Below are 16486 nucleotides of genomic sequence, written 5' to 3' on the forward strand. Positions count from 1 at the left end.
GCGGCCATTTTGATTTCTATTGTTTCGAATAGCTATTATGGGATGCTCTGGGGGCAAATACATATTAATTTGCCCCCTGATCATCCCATAATGTCTTCTGAAGCGATAGAAATCAAAATGGCCGCCTTATCTGCAAAAAGGTCTTTTGAAGATTCGCTTTTCTTCAGTGCTTTGTATCATATATTTTTGTTCTTGATTCATTATTTGATTGGCAGATAAGACTTCCGGTGACGCCACTGACTGGGTATACGGAATACTGGGTGCGACGCATTCGTATGGGGTGGAGTTGCCGCCTTCTATGTTCACTCGAGGTGGCTTCGTTGTACCTCCGAACTACATCCAACCAGTTGGCAGGGAGATTTTTGCTGGACTCAAGGCTCTAGCTTACTACTTGGTCTGATGTGAATAGGAAAGACTTTGCAAAGGACTTATTATTCATGACTTGAAAATGCTAAGTGACGACGTAGATAGCGATAAATTAAAGACATTAAGTTATTTCAGTTCATTTTCTCTAGCTCGAGATGTCGACATACTTCTATGGGTTTCTAAGAATAAACTGCGTAAGAACGCCAAGTTATAGTATAAACGAAATCAAGCCCGAACTGTACGAAATATTGACATACTTCGAAGAACATTTCCTACTTTTATTTACAACTAAAATCCTCCTTGCATGTACTGAAAATGTTTATGTGCTCTTTGAACAGTGTGCTTTTCGAAATGAGATTCTCAGCGATTGTTTGCACAGACGAAATATTCCATTAGTGAAAAAAAGCCTTGAACTGCGATGTTGATTTGCGCGTTCCAATAGCATTTGAAAGATCAATGAAACTTTGTGAGAACATTCGGCTGGTTAAACAGTTTTACTACTGGTGCAATAACTAAAGGCAGCAATGCCCGTTCTTGCTGCATTAAAATCCGGGATAAGATTTGAGAATTGAGATAACTAGAGGAGAAACTCTCTCTATCCTTACATCTTTATGTCCTTTGCAAACTAAAGCTTTGAAATCATTGACAATAAAATTTCTTGACTTAACAAATTAAACTGAAAACACTTCATCGCAGCCCTTCCCACCTCCCCTTGTTTTACGTTTAGTTAGTTAGAGGGGGGGGGGGGGGGGGCGAATAGGGGAACGTGTTGTTCAGTGGCACAAGTGTAGAAATATACAGGATCCTATCCGAATACAAAACGCAGAACGCTATCAGGTAGCAACAATGGCACCGGTACAAGGATTCGTTTTCGCCCTTCTCATCGGAGCGGCTTTCAGCGAGCCAGAGTCTTTTCAAGGGTAAGTGATTTTCCCGAATCGGTCAAACTCCATTTCTGATGCAAATTCGATGTTGAGCAAATCGTTAGAAGTGTTGAGGCCTTTGACTGATAACGTGTTAATATCTTAATTACGAACAAATGTGAATTTGAATAATACAGATATTTAGTATCGCATTTATGTGAAACGGGCGTAGCTCATTCGTCGCGGCTGGAAAATCGGCGAAACATCAGATAAAATCAAACAACTTACTTTGAGTTTTGGACGTTCGCTCTTCTCTAATAAACTGATACGGACATTTTTGCGTTTTGCCAAAAAGGGAAGAAACCCAGCTCGCTGATTTCTTGCTCCAGATATCAAGAAAGTCCTCAAAGAAGCGAGACATGATAGAATAACGGAATTTTTCTGCTTTTACGATAAACAGCAGTTCCACTAAACGCGACACAAAATTTCACGACCCAAGCGATATCTAAGTTCGGATTCACTGCAACTGAGCTATTGAAGACCCGTGATATTTTCATTATACACAAAGGTTCGACTGATATCACATGTGATTTTATTTTGGTAACAAGGAATGGAAAATACAGTTTTTCCATGTAAAAGTAAACCCAATAATTTTGATATCAAAAGAATATCGCTTCTTCTACCTCCGATTTTAATGCTAATTCAGCAAGGCATAAGGCTTCTTCAACAAGAGCGTTCACACGAATATGATGCGTGTTAGTGAAATCGTTGTCTTATAAAACGCAATTCTTAAAATTTCATTGGCCAAATGAGGGTATTAAGCATAATACTATATGGTACGTGAAATTCTTTTTGTCACAGGTTATACGGCCTTTTTTCAGAATAAAAATTAGATTTAACCGATATTTTCTAGCTTAACGCACACGAGGGGGGAATACAGCTAGGCGCCCCGTTGAAAGTATGGACGAAATAAATGGGAATTAACCATTTCATTGAAGCTATTCTGCTAGCTTCATTGCGAATTCAACTGTTCAGTAGGATAAAGACATGCTTTTAAGCCTTATTTCATTCCGGGATGTCTCATTCAAACAAACACGCCTTACAAGTTCACGAATATTTACATCTACCCTGGCTGAAACTTTCATTGCAAAGTTGGCAACACCTTCTACAGACGGTACTTGCATGAAAATACATTGATATCACAGAAAAACGACCCGGTGACCACGAGAACGTCGTCTTAAAATTCAACTCCAAGCTATCCTCATCGTTTCGAAATTATTGCAAGTCCTTTTGGGAGTAAAATTGTGAAGAAATTAGACTGAAGAGAGACAGAGAGAGAGAAAAAATGAAAATTTATCATCGCGTACTAAGGTTCTCCACAATGACTCACAATGACAATGAAATAAGTACAAGTGAAGCTATGGTCCTTGCAATTGCAAAAATTGCGTTCATAACTTCTAGGATCATAGCTTGCACTTGATTTCATATCCGCAGTTGATATATGATCCATTTCATATATATCATTTCATCGTTGATTCATGCCTCACGGGAACATTAGAACCCACAAACGACCAGTTCCCAACGTCAGTGGCTTCATAGCTCAGTTGGTTAGAGCGTCGCACCGGTATCGCGAGGTCACGGGTTCAAATCCCGTTGAAGTCCTGAACTTTTCAGGCTTCTTTACGCAATTGCAAAAATTGCGTTCATAACTGCCAGGATCATAGCTTCACTTGATTTCATATCCGCAGTTCATATATGATCCATTTCATTTATCATTTCATCGTTAAAATAAGTACAAAAATGGACAACGTACTTCCCATTGTTAAGTTATTAAAAGCATTTTTTGAGGGGTTGTTAATATCCGTTCGATTTTGTTGAACGATGTTGTCTGCTGCGGTGGCCAAACGGTTTCAAGTACAGTTGTAATATATCAAACACGAGAAGGAGTGATTCATCGGATATCCAAACACCGAGAAGCGAGTTGAAAAACGAGGCCGAAGGCCGAGTTTTTTAACCGATTTCGAGTTGGTTGGATATCTGATGAAACACTCTTTCGAGTGGTTGATATTGCTTTTCAAAAGAATCAGTATTTTAAGACATATTTGGGATCAAAGTTGGCGAAATTTTATGCTAATTAAGACCACATATCCAAACTTCCTTCATGGTAGTGATTTCTTTTGTTTTTTGGCTTATGAATTATTAATGAGTTCGAAAACGTTGATTCAACTTCGATTCAACGTCGAGTCAACATGTATCAACACGGTTGAAAATCGAAGGGATGTTGAAGCAAATGTTGAAAACCGTTTTGCGCGGGTCTTTATTCTTGTTTCCGTCGTTGTTGTATTAAAATTATTAACCTACACTGAAATTGTCACATAAAGAGCGACCAAAGAGACTGCTATTAAACCTTATTCGTCTTCATTTTAGAAGGTTTGTTGAGCTACTTTCTCTTTGTTTTAATGGGACAACAAAGACACACTGGAAATGATATTGAATTTTTCGGAGGAACCATCTGGAAAGCTATGCAAATATTTTATTCAAAGCGCTTTAAAAAAACCTTTGCCTTTAACCCTGAACGAAGTTATTGCAAGGATTTCGCCAGATACGTTCAATAATAATAATAATAATAATAATAATAATAATAATAATAATAATAATAATAATAATAAAAGTGATAATAATAATGACAAAACTTTATTTTCACACGATGATGATCAAAGCTGAATAGCTTGTGGGGTCGTGCACAAACGAAATCAATTCAAATTAATACTTATCAAATCAAATTGGTTTTTGCCAAAAGAGGAAAACCGGAGAACCCGGAGAAAACTTCTCCGAGCAGAGTAGAGAACCAACAACTTGAAACTCAACATACGCGCCCGAAAATTAAGGCATCTACACCGCAGGCAAAGCGAACTTCTCGCGTTGAATTGCCTAAGCCGGCCAAACAGAGTCCCGCTGCAGTTCAAAAACGGTGACTAGCTTGGAAGAGCGTAAAGCGGTATCAGGTAAACGGAAGGATTTGATCAAAAGGTAAGAAAATCAATCGCTGTATTCCAGGTAATTTTCTTGGTTGAAAACACAGATAAACACATTCTTTGATTTAAGACCGAGAGCCGCAATCTATAACATTCACAGCGAGTTCTCGCAATTTTTAAAAACATTCATTTATCACTTGGAAGCCCGATTGAGCGCCAACGGCCACTTGCAGAAGAGTTCATTGATAGCTGTGGCAGACACTGTCATCTACGACTACATTGCGTCCTCCATCATCATCTTCACCAACCCATCTCGTAGCGAACTAATGCTGATTTCGCATGATCTGATCTTGTGAGGTATACGGCGTGCTTGATAACCAAAGGAAGGGTTTGGTATGCTCTCTTGCGCTGGTGGCTTCCAAGGTATGCGCACTGGATGCCCAATCCCAGTTGATGAATTCTACAACGGGTTGCCTTCCAACCTTTTCTTTACTATCTCTCCCAATTCTCATTTCTTCCGGCCTTCGTGCAAGAGGTCCCGAGTTCGATTCCCGAATCTCACATCCTTGTTTCGACTTCTTTCCTATCAGTGTACCTTAATTAGCTTTAAATACCCGTAAAACGGAGCACTGATGGAGAGGGGGGAGTAAAATGAGCGCACCGCCGACCTCAGGTTTGTCAGTTGAATTACTGTTACGAGTTATCGACGTTAAATATGGTTGCTTTTTCTTTTTTTGCTTTAGGCACAAACTGTATCGGGCATATCCCAAGACTCAGGCCGATGTGGATTTCTTAGACAAACTCCTGAAGCAAGGAGACGATGGTGTAAGTATACCCATAGTTCTTGAGTTCTCCAGTTCATCCGGCGAGTTTTGAAGGACATCTGTTTGTTGCCATTTGCGCAACGTCTTCCGCGCATAAAGGCCTACTATACAGCCGGGTTACGCTCTTTTAAACCAGTCTAGATTCCTTGCCTTCGATTGGACGAGATTGTGACCGAAGCATTTTAAGCCAATCACCAAAAGCAATCACGAATTTAATCCTTATGGCAGTTGTCTGTAATTTAGCAATCTGATTGACAATTTTGCCGTTGTCGAATAAGGATAAGAGTCTAGACAACGTTGCCAACGTTCATTGTCGTAATATATAGAGGTTTTTCACAGCAGCCATGTTGCAGGAACAATTAAAATGTTTTGCATTAGAAAAAACATTTGTTCCCATAGGAAAAAGAATCTACTGTTCCTGCCATGCAACATGGCTGCCGTGCAAAACCTCTATAGCCAATCAGAGCCGCTCAATTTGAGAAATAAACCAATCAGATTGCAAGAAAGTTATAGACAGCGTGTGCTCTTTCTTTCTGTCTCTATCTTGGTCACGCTCTGAAATAAACATTTTCTTTGACGTTGAATATTGTGGTAAAAAACAAATCGAATGTGGTTCAGCGTTGTTTGTACTCTTATCGACAACTGAACCACATTCGATTTGTTAATTCGACACTCAGTGAGAAACTTCTCTATCCACCACCCACTAAGACAGTATATTTTCTCATGTTCTTACAAACTAATTCATCTTTTTCAATCTAGATCGATTTTTGGAGCTATCCGTCTCCTTCTCTAAATCCAGTGGACATTCATGTCGATCCAGCCTCTGCAACGCAACTTGAAGATCTCTTAGATGGTGCTGGAATCAGTTTTAAGGTCGATTCCAATGACGTGGCATCGCTCATTGATGCTGAGAAGGCATCGCCAAGGGCTGGCGGCTTTGATTCCAAATATCACCGACTCGGCGAGGTGACGTATGCGATTTTTTTGTTTAATGCACGAAGTGCGTGTCTATGAAATGCAGCTCAGTTCTGTGTCTTGGCAGACAATAAGGTAAAACATATCCAAAAAGCTCCCGGCTTTTAATAATATAATAATACTAATAATAACTCTTTCATTCACTCCTGACCATGTTGTGTGTGAGTGCCGAAAGTAAAAATTGGCACAAGCGAAGGCATGATAAATTTGCAAAAATTATTCATTGGAGGTTTTTTGCTAAGTACATAATCTGAAAAGAAATGACAGATTATATGACCCACGAACCGTACAGTGTTCTTGAAAAGGACGAAGCAAAGATTTTACGGGATGTAACAATTATACAGTGTGACCACATAATAGAAGCAAGAAGACCAGACATTGCAGTGATTGAGAAGAAAGAATAGGTCGGTAAGATTATTGATGTTGCAGTCCCCGGTGATTGCAGAATTGATGGTAAAAAGTACAGAAAGTATAAAAATATCAAGATGTAAAACATGAGAAAGGTGCTTTTCATTTCTCTTGTGGTGGATGCACTTGGCTTTGTTACGAAATATTTAGGTAAATGCATTGTCCCGCTAGGTATAAAAGTAAGCAAGGCATTTCTGCAGAAGACAACACTGCCAGGCTCTGCTAGGATACTGACAAGAGTGCTAGACAAGTGAACATTGGAGAGCGAAATAACATAGGACCCTTGGTCATTTGTTATGACCCGCTCTTAAGGTGGAAATATCGGTGTAAGATCATCCTGGGAAAAGAACTTCAACTTCAACTAGCATTTGAAATCAGAAGGATTTATAGAGCGTCGAAAGTCACAATAATACCTATCGTGATTGGTGCTCTTGGAAGCATATCGAAAGGTGCAAAGACCTGGTTTGGTACAATAGATGTACTTGACTTCCTTGGAAGTGTACAATTAACAGCCATTATTATACATTGGTGTCACCAGCTCGATTTTGATTGGCTATAAGCACGCAGCTAATTCTTGCTTGCTCTGTTTCTCTTACGTCATACCTACAAACAATAGATTTCATATATGTAGAATTGACGTCATACCTACAGACAATAGTTTTATGCATGCAGAAGTGACGTCACCTGACACACTAACCAGCAGTTTGATCAGTTTTGTCATGGCGGAGCTCAGCTCAGGAATATGCATAATGAAACAATTATTGAATTCGGTTTTCGCATGTTAGCGATAATTATCAAGACCTCAGTTTGTGTTATTCACCTCAGCCTTCGGCTTCAGCAGATAACACAAACTTTGGCCTTGATAATTATCGCTAACATGCTCAACCTCATCCAATAATTGTTAATTCTTGGAACTGCTCAACTGTTGCGGAAAGTGTTGTGTCTCAGACACGGGGAGTCGCTGAGACACAATAAACATTACCCAATAGAACACCCAACAACTGGAGAGAATCGAATAATAATAATAATAATAATAATAATAATAATAATAATAATAATAATAATAATCCCAGGGCTTCACCCTGGGACCACAGAGTGTATGAAAAGGAAGGTGAAAAGATTGAGAAATATCAGGACCTTAAGAGAGAAATTGGAAGACTATGGGGAATTAGGCATCTGGAAGTAGTTCCAGTAGTCGTTGGTGCACTCGGAGTTGTAAGCAAGAGGTTGGATGCATGGCTTGAGAAGCTAGGTGTTACGATCAGAACGGGACTGTTACAGAAAACAGCCTTGTTAGGCACAGCCAGGATTCTAAGGAAGGTGTTGGACAGCTGAAGGAGAAGAAATGACACAAAGGACCTTTGGCCATTGGCTATGGTTCGCTTCTTTGGTGTAATGTCGGCATAACATCCGCCGGAGCTAAAGCGTCTCATGTACATAATAATAATAATTATAATAATAGACTGCATAGACTGCATAGACTGGGACATCCCAGAAAGAGGCTGAAAAGATGGAAAAGTACGGACCCCTACGCTTCGAACTCATCAAGCGTTACCCAAACTATTAGAGCCCTATGCACCAACTAGGAATCTGAGATCTTCCTCTAAAAACCTACTAAAAATACCACCCGTCAAGCTAGTAAGTTATGGCCATAGGTGTTTCTCTTTTGCAGCACCCAGTTTATGGAACTCTCCCCCCGACATTATCAGACAGAGTAGCTCGTTACCAAGTTTTAAGACCTATACGAAAACATACCTTTTTAAAAAATGTTATAACTTAGATTAGCATGTAATATAGTCTTTTACCTGGAAATATAGCCTTAATATCTTAAAATAGTTTTGATATAGTTTTTACCTGAAAATTGTAAAAATCCATCCTGTTGCTACTTGTAAATTTTCCTATTTTGGATTGTAATTATTGTAAAGCGCTATTTGGCTAAAGGGAAATAGCGCTATATAAATAAAGCATTATTATATTATTATTATTATTATTATTATTATTATTATTATTGATCGTACAACTTAACGTCATCATGGACGTACTGGGTGGTTGGTCGAAGGAACTTGAAGTGCAGATGAACAGGATCTTCGATTCACGTACACTTGACATTTTGAAGAGGATGCAAAAGGCGGTACTGTCGAGCTCCTTAAACATCGCTCGCACCTTGAAAGTCATAACCAAGTGAACTTGATCAAGGACGGATGATACTTACTCAAGAGAGAACCTGTTTATTTAGATTAGTTTTGATTTTGTAATTTCTTTTACTTTTGGATTTTAAGGGTTAAGATTTAGATTTTTACGCAAATTCTTGTCAGCAACATAGGTCACGCGGTGCGAGCTTATTTTAGTAGCATTCATACGTCTTATACTGCTCTAATAATAATAATAATAATGGTATATATACAGTATATTCATCAAGTAAAATGGATCTTCGCCTTTAAACATTTATTATAACTACGATAATAATGATATCCCAAATACCGGTAGCAATACAAAATTCAAAACGTTATAGAGAGCTTCAAACTAGTAATTAATTACACTTCAGTTTAATAATTTGATTATTTTCCTTTGTCCCTTCAATATACAGATACACTCGGAACTGAAAAGCCTTGCATCCCGATATTCGTTTGCATCTGTTTTCAGCTTGGGAAAATCCTACGAGAATCGCGATCAGCTTGCCATTAAGGTGAGTCAAACAGTGTTTGATCGTTGTGTGAGTAGATCGGACAGAAAACTACTCGAGGGTCTGAGACAGAGACCGCTTGATTCATTTCAGGGAAGAGTATAGGTCCGGCTATTGTGGGGGAAGTAATGGGTTTTAATCTCGGCTGGACCAACACTGACGTTCTTGAAATGACTGAAGAAAAAGCGCTGCCTTTGTCATTTCATCTTCTACTGATCAAACGTTCAACGAGTCTTTTAAGCCGTCACGGATGTAGACCATAAACCGTCTACCGGCCCCTGTATTACAAACCCTTTTCCAGCATAGACTCCGGACGGACATTAAAGAAGTATGACACACTATTGTCAAAGAGAAGGTCAGGGAGTTCCCGATGTTGTGAACTTTTCTTCCCTCTCCTGTGAAAAGTGGCTGGCCTGTCTCAAAAAGACTTACGGTATATGAAACCAATTTGGCAGAATCAGCCACTGACATGTAAAACGGACCGCCTGTGCCGAGCGTCGCCGCATGTTGATGCAGAAACAGGCCAAATCAAATTAGCTATATGACGCCGTTTAGGCTTAACAGGAAAAGAGTACATGCAAGATGACTGTAACTTAGTGAAGGCTAACCGAATTGTTAGTCAATGCATTTTATATAGTCATGGTGTAGAACCCTTCGAAATATACTTACCCTAACGAAAACCCAAAGACTACAATCGCTTCGTGTATTCGTTGTGCTTGTACGTCTAGTGAGACGCACACAGAGGCACGAACTTTTAGTTCATTACTGTTTTGTCTTAACAAAAGATACCGTGGAGTTTAAGAAACGATGACGACTACGATCGTACTTCAATCTTAATTATTAAAAGATAGCTTCTTTACCTTTCTTAAAACTTCCTGAGGTCCTTCTCCGTTATTTGTCTTCCAGATCAAGTCCTCGGACAACACGCAAGGGATTTTCTTTTTCAACTGCGGAATTCACGCAAGAGAATGGATCAGTCCAGCCACATGCATGTACATGATCAGAAAAATGTTGGAGACTCGCAACAGCGACAGTGTTGTCAGGAACATGCTGGCTACATATGAATGGATCATCTTGCCAGTTTTTAACGTGGATGGATATGAGTACACCCATACGCGAGTAAGTTGACCAGTTTTAGCTTTGTTCTCATTTTTGCCTCGTTATCGTTTTTTCTAATCAGTTTGCGAAGAACTGAAGGTTACAAAAATGAGCTATCTCTGAAAATCGTACTATCTCTGAAATTTTGAACTCGATATACCAAATGATCTCTGAGCAATTATGCTTTGAAATTTCAAAAGTTTACAAAAAATGCATGGGATCAGTAGCGCCTTTGACACCCAGGCATTTATAAGTTTTTGATGGCTAATAAATCACTCGTTATTAAAGCTACAAGTCTTCAATTTGGAGATTTAAGTAATTTTAACGAGTTCTTTCTACCTTTTGAAGTCAATTTGGAAATAGAATGATGCCTTCTGTGAAAAACGTGTGTTTTAATGAAACAAAATTTCAACATCACTTCGTGCCTTTTTAATGTGACAAGGGTGTGGTAGTTCCTCAAAAATGACACTGGTCGGAATGGCGCTTAATTTAGGGGAGAAAATGAAAATTTCTCTTCAAGTGCCGACGTTCTTCATAAACCTCAAATTTGGCTATTTCTCGTTGTTATTTTGCTGACGACGGCAAAGAAATGGACAAAAGTGAAAAATGCACTTGCAGGGCGTGCAAAGTTATTGTTTTCAGTGCCCACTTAATATGCAAATTAGTGACGTTCTCGTTGCCGTCGCCGTTGTCGTTGCTTAATAGAGAGATAAAGATAATTTTATTTTGCCTTGTATTTAATCAAATGATTTTTACTTGTCGATGGTAAGCAGGGTACTCAGTTGTGATTGGTTGATTTTCAAAGGCTGTGATTCGTCCATTTCGATCTTCACTGTTTCGAGAAGTAATTCATTCCGTTAGTTTTCCGCTGTCATTCAATTCTTCTGTTGTTGTGTATCTTGATTGCGGTTATTCAAGCTTCCAAAATTTCTACGCTAATCCCTTCTGGTGTTGTTATAGTAACCTCTTGAATGGAACGCTCTTCGACCATGCAAGATTTACTTCGTTCCAATACGGGTCGGGTCCACAGTTGCTAGCGAGCTTCGACAAACAGCAGTTCCTTCATACTGGGACCAATCCAGATTTTATAAAATCTCTTTCCAAAGTGCTTAACAGAACCGAAAGGCTTATTGGCATGAATTTCCAGATCACGAGCGTTTGGCTGAATAACTCATCTGAATGACTGATTTCCATACATTCTCTAGAACCGCATGTGGAGAAAGACCAGAAAGCCATACAGTAGAGGCTATGGCGCTGACCCCAACAGAAATTTCAACTACCATTTTGCAGGTAGGATGAATTGCAGAGCGTGCTGTCTGCCTTGAGTAGTTTGACCGATTGCTCTCCCTTTCTCGCTATGTGACTAAACTGACCTTAAACCAGAAATTACTTTTAAACAACACAGATCAAAGCTTCGTGATGAAAGTTCTATTTTACCATCTCATATCCAACGCGCGCTCCCCTTTTTACCAGTTTGACCCATATTTCTATATCATCTAGGAGTGGGAACCTCTAGTAGTCCCAGCAGTGACATTTACACCGGACCCCGTCCATTTTCGGAAAAAGTCACACACAACGTGGCCAAATATTTGTACAGTCGAAGGCGTGAGATCAAGGGTTACATTGACTTCCACGCATATTCTCAGATGTGGATGAGTCCCTGGGGATACACGAACGCTTACCCTCCACACTACGACAAACAGGTGGGTTTACACTGGTGGGTAACGGTACCTCTAAGCTAGTGTAAACTTGTTGCTTCACGAGAGTCACACGAGTGCACTCGCCAACGTCCAGCTTATAGGCCGGGACACACTAGGCGATAAGTCGCTGCGACACGTCGCAGGGACAAGTCGCCGCAACAATTCGCCTTGTGTGACACGGTTAATTTTGTTAAATCATTGTCGCTGCGATCAGTTGCACGAATTCAAACTGGTTTCAATTCGTGCGACTGATCGCTGCGACAAAATTTGCGAAAGCAGCGTTGTCGCACCGTGTGTACACTTCAGGCAACAAGACGCTGCGACATAATTTAAATGAACCAATGAGAGAGCGTCATATGGTCCACCATATTGAATTAGAAAACTAGTTCACATTCTCCCCTCATACGAGACCTCTGCGTGTGCACCAAACAGGCGTCGTGTCGCAGCGACTTGTGTTGCAAGTAGCACACACGGAGCGACTTGTCGCAGAGACCTGTCGCTGCGACTTGTCGCCTAGTGTGTCTCGGCCTTTAATACTGACAAGCGTCACGAAGTATGCTAAGATCTTAGATCAGCTTAAAACCATGCCACGCTCCTTTCACAGCTCAAATGTGTATTTCATAATTGTCTTAGTCTTAGTATGAACAACACATTTCCTACAGCAGAGCTCATGGTAACGTTTATTTTGCTTTTTGTTACGTCCAGATCCTCATAACAGTTTATTTTTACTTGCGCGGAGTTCCAGGAGGGGGGTTAGGATTAGGGTTTAGGGTTTAGGGAGGGGGGACGTTTTGACGTTGATTGTTCGTATTTCGAGACACAAGTGATGTTAAAGCTAAGAATCGAAGGGGGCGAGAAAATATATTACTTCCAATTTTGTACATATAGATCTGAGTTCATTATTTATGTATTTATTTAGGCTTTCCAAATAGGCCAGTTTTCGTATTCTAACGGTTGGACTGGATCTAGCATGAAATGGAGGCTAATGCGGGCAAATTAATAAGCCATTTGCGAGTTCATGTCTGCCTCCTCTTCAAAGCGAGTCCAAGTTACCATCACAAATACTTCGCACTTAGACTCACTTTGAAGAGGAGGCAGACATGAACTCGGAAATGGCCTATTTGTGTGTGAAAAGATTTGCCCGCATTAGCCTCCATTTCATGCTAGATCCAGTCCAGCCGTGAGAATTCGAAAATGGTCTATTACAAAATGGGCTTTTCATCATAAAGAAACTCAGTAAATCGAATCAAGCATTGGTTTTGAGGAGAGGGAAAAATCGGAAAACCCGGAGAAAAACAGCAGAGTGCGTAACCAACAAACTCAACCCACATAGGACGCCGCGTCTGGGAATCGAACCGAGGCCACATTGGCGCCACTGCGCCAGCCCTGTCCCCAACCTCGTCCCCAGGGCCTTTTTCTCTCTCAGAGGAGAAGGCCCTAGGGACGAGGTAGATTACCATTGTGCTTACTCTATAACTAAGGAAACGATTCTTTGTGATAGAGACCTTTTCACACTAGTCAAACAGCCAGTACGAAGTGATGACACTTTCGGTTTAGATTACAAAAATAACCCTCCAACACCAGTGTTTAAATTGAATGGATGATGTATTGAATATACTTCTTTGTTTTTATTGAAACTAGAAAGTGGCCATGAAAGCTGCTGTTGATGCCCTTCGAGCTGTCTATGGCACCAGCTACAAATACGGTCCAGCGGCTATCACAATCTGTGAGTAAAGCTGTGTTCTCGGTATTAAAGTGTCGGATGAAGTTTGTTAAATTTTGCGAGAGTGTGGTTACCATGACAGTTTTTTTTTTACCTTTTTGCTTTCGTTTTTTTCTGTATTTAAACGCCGGGTTGCCTTTTTCGTTACTTATTCCTTTCCCTGTTCGGGTACCCGTTTGAATTTGGTCCCGGTGCTTAACATTTAAGGCTCAGCACTTCCCATTTTTGTCGTGTAAAATGGAAATGCTTGTGGTGTGGTTGCCCCAAAACACAGAGGTGCCGAGACTATGTGGATAGCTATAGGTAGTCTCGCCACCCGCACGTTTTGGGGCACTCGAGCCATATCTTGCCATTTCAGTGCCGAAAAGGGTCAGTTGCAATCCTGCATACAAGTTGCAATATGCAATCGAACTCGAGTCAGAGCATTATGCCATCTCACTCACGATAACGGCGTCTCCCTTAGACAGGGTTTACCAGCGTGTTTACTCGATTAAACGCTGGGCGTTTATTAAATTTTGAGCGTCTCCGATGCGGCGGTTTTTTTCAAGGGCGACATTTATTTCAAAATTTCTTAAATCACTGACAACAATTATCGCAACGGTAGATCGTTTGTAAATATTATTTAAAACAGAATCATGTTTAAGTTCCAGAGAAAGTTCGGTCTCGTCATACCGGCAAAATTCTTGGCCTCAACAACGGAATTGCACATTGCGAAAATTCTGACGAAAAAGCTGCAAAGTATGGCCACTTCAAACTTAAAAACATCTTCATACAAGAAAATAAATTTCCAAGGCGGGTTTTGATTGGCGAATTGCAACATGTAATTGTCTTTTTCTTATGCAGTCCTCGAATAAACAACACAGTCTTCTGATTGGGTCCGGCGCTTATTCGAGGGCGGCGTTTCTTTTTTTTTTTTTTCTTTTTTTGGTACTTTTCTTTCCAACTGCGGTGTTTAATCGAGGGTGGCGTTTAATGGAATAAAAACGGTAACCTTAAGTTTTTTTGCATTTGACAAAGAGGAATGCTTTCTAATTTTGATGGCAATGCTAAGGTACTCCTCTGTGGGTATATTTTGGAGCCAGGGGGGACGATTAACGTTCCTTTAATTTTGGATTATAAATGCACTCCAAGATTTCTTGTAAGAGTGACTATATATCTGGATTTTTTTTTAGATCCCACTACTGGAGATACAACTGACTGGACATTCGGTGTCTTAGGAGTGATCCATTCCTACTGTGTTGAGCTGCGTCCTAGGTCCAGTAGCCAGGGAGGATTCATCTTACCTCCCGATAAAATTATTCCCGTCGGTAAAGAGACATTTGCTGGATTGAAGGCCCTCACACAAAATATGAGATGGTAATGACGAAGCTGAAGAGAAATTGTAGTTTGCGTTGGAAAAGAAGTGTTAAGTTCCACTTCAGTAGTCGTTTAGTTAACTTTCTACTCATTGTAGAGTAGTTTGCATTGTTAAGGGCTCTTGTGAATTTAAGGTCGAAAGGCTAGCTTTCTTATTAGCTAAAAAAATCGGACGTTATATTGTAACCCAATCAGAGACAAATGATACGACAGCGGTTACCTTCAAGCGTACTTTTTTCCCGCGCCTGATGATTGGCTCATATGATTGTCAACGTCTGTCGTGATTGACTGAGGTGATTAACTACTTCGAACGTGGTTTTACAGCGCTCTTTTGAAAACACCCCGGTATGAATATGAATACACCGGACAAACCAAAGGTCATATCCCTTCAGAACACGCTTGCCAAACCAACAACACAACTGCTTGAGATATTAAGTAAAAATTAATTAGCACCTCTAACCCGAGCAGATGTCCTACAAATACTGTATTTATCACTTGTTACTTTATACACCGAATGTAGGTCGTTTCGCCCACAGGTCGATTCGCCTACACTGAAGTAAATATCTATGAGCAATTACCAAGATACAATCATGATATTGCACAAAGAAGAGACCACTTAACAGCTACGAACACTTTAGAACGGTTTACTTCCGTGATATGGGGTCATTAAGAGTTGGGAGCTAAAAAGAAGGCATGGAAGGGCCTTGTAATCTCAAATATGGAAAGAAAGGAAGTAGCCTTATTTAATGAAGCGGCTATGTCAGCATTGTGCATGACCTGTGAGAACCGTTTCACGTTTTCACCTGAGAACTTGATCAACGTAAATATGTCAGTATACAAATTAGCCTCAGCTTGACTGACACGTTTATGTCATGCAAAAAATACCTATTTTTTTTAAGACGGGGGGGGGGGGGAGGGAGAGTCCAGAAATCTGTCTATATCAGAAGGCAAGCGAAACTTGAAAATTGTGTTCATGGTATACAGATAAAGGAATGTGACCAACCTCGTCGCTCGTGTCCAGCATGTACAAGTCATCAACTGTGTGTCTTCAGACTATACACCAGATGAATGCCCTAAAAACAAGAGTGTGAGACCACTCATTTAAAAATAGAGTCCAACATTACAGTTACAGTGTCATTCCTTTGACCACAGTGTACAGCCGTTTCAACACTTATGTCTTTAAATGACTGAGGAGAAAATGCTGCCTTTGTAATTCCATCCACAAATGGTTATAAAGACTTTCAAGGATTCTCAAGTATGGAGTAAAAACTGTGGGCCTGATCATCCCACAATTAACCCTTGTTGTATTTCGTAAAACTGTTAAAAGCCACACACTATTGAAAGAGATTGATGCAGAGAGCTCTATGTGTCATAGCAAAATGTGTGTGGGTTCTTTAACGTCCCACACTGACAGTGTTAATTGACAGGGTTGTGAGACAGGGCATACAGACCCTTCCCCCCGGGAGGGGAGGGGAAGGGGAGGAGGGGTACTTCCGACAAATTAAGATAGGTGTG

The 16486-nt window shown here is 40.3% G+C and overlaps 1 protein-coding gene across 1 annotated transcript; it reads left to right on the forward strand.

Annotated features, from left to right (window-relative positions):
- Positions 1-1116: 1116 nt before the first annotated feature.
- LOC138056954 (carboxypeptidase B-like) lies at positions 1117-16092 on the forward strand. The gene is made up of 9 exons (XM_068902945.1): positions 1117-1286; positions 4948-5029; positions 5788-5994; positions 8999-9097; positions 10001-10213; positions 11398-11482; positions 11693-11895; positions 13534-13618; positions 14788-16092. The coding sequence occupies exons 1-9, from the start codon at positions 1213-1215 to the stop codon at positions 14973-14975; spliced, it is 1236 nt and encodes a 411-aa protein (XP_068759046.1). The 5' UTR covers positions 1117-1212; the 3' UTR covers positions 14976-16092.
- Positions 16093-16486: the final 394 nt, after the last annotated feature.

This window comes from Montipora capricornis, chromosome 7 (assembly GCF_036669925.1).
Source record: "Montipora capricornis isolate CH-2021 chromosome 7, ASM3666992v2, whole genome shotgun sequence".
NCBI lineage: Eukaryota > Metazoa > Cnidaria > Anthozoa > Scleractinia > Acroporidae > Montipora > Montipora capricornis.

Excerpts from the sequence above, each read along its gene's own strand:
- LOC138056954 (XM_068902945.1), top strand. The coding sequence starts at position 1,213 with ATGGCACCGGTACAAGGATTCGTTTTCGCCCTTCTCATCGGAGCGGCT. Across the intron at positions 11,896-13,533 it reads CTCCACACTACGACAAACAG|AAAGTGGCCATGAAAGCTGC; the intron begins GTGGGTTTACAC and ends TATTGAAACTAG. Across the intron at positions 13,619-14,787 it reads TCCAGCGGCTATCACAATCT|ATCCCACTACTGGAGATACA; the intron begins GTGAGTAAAGCT and ends ATTTTTTTTTAG.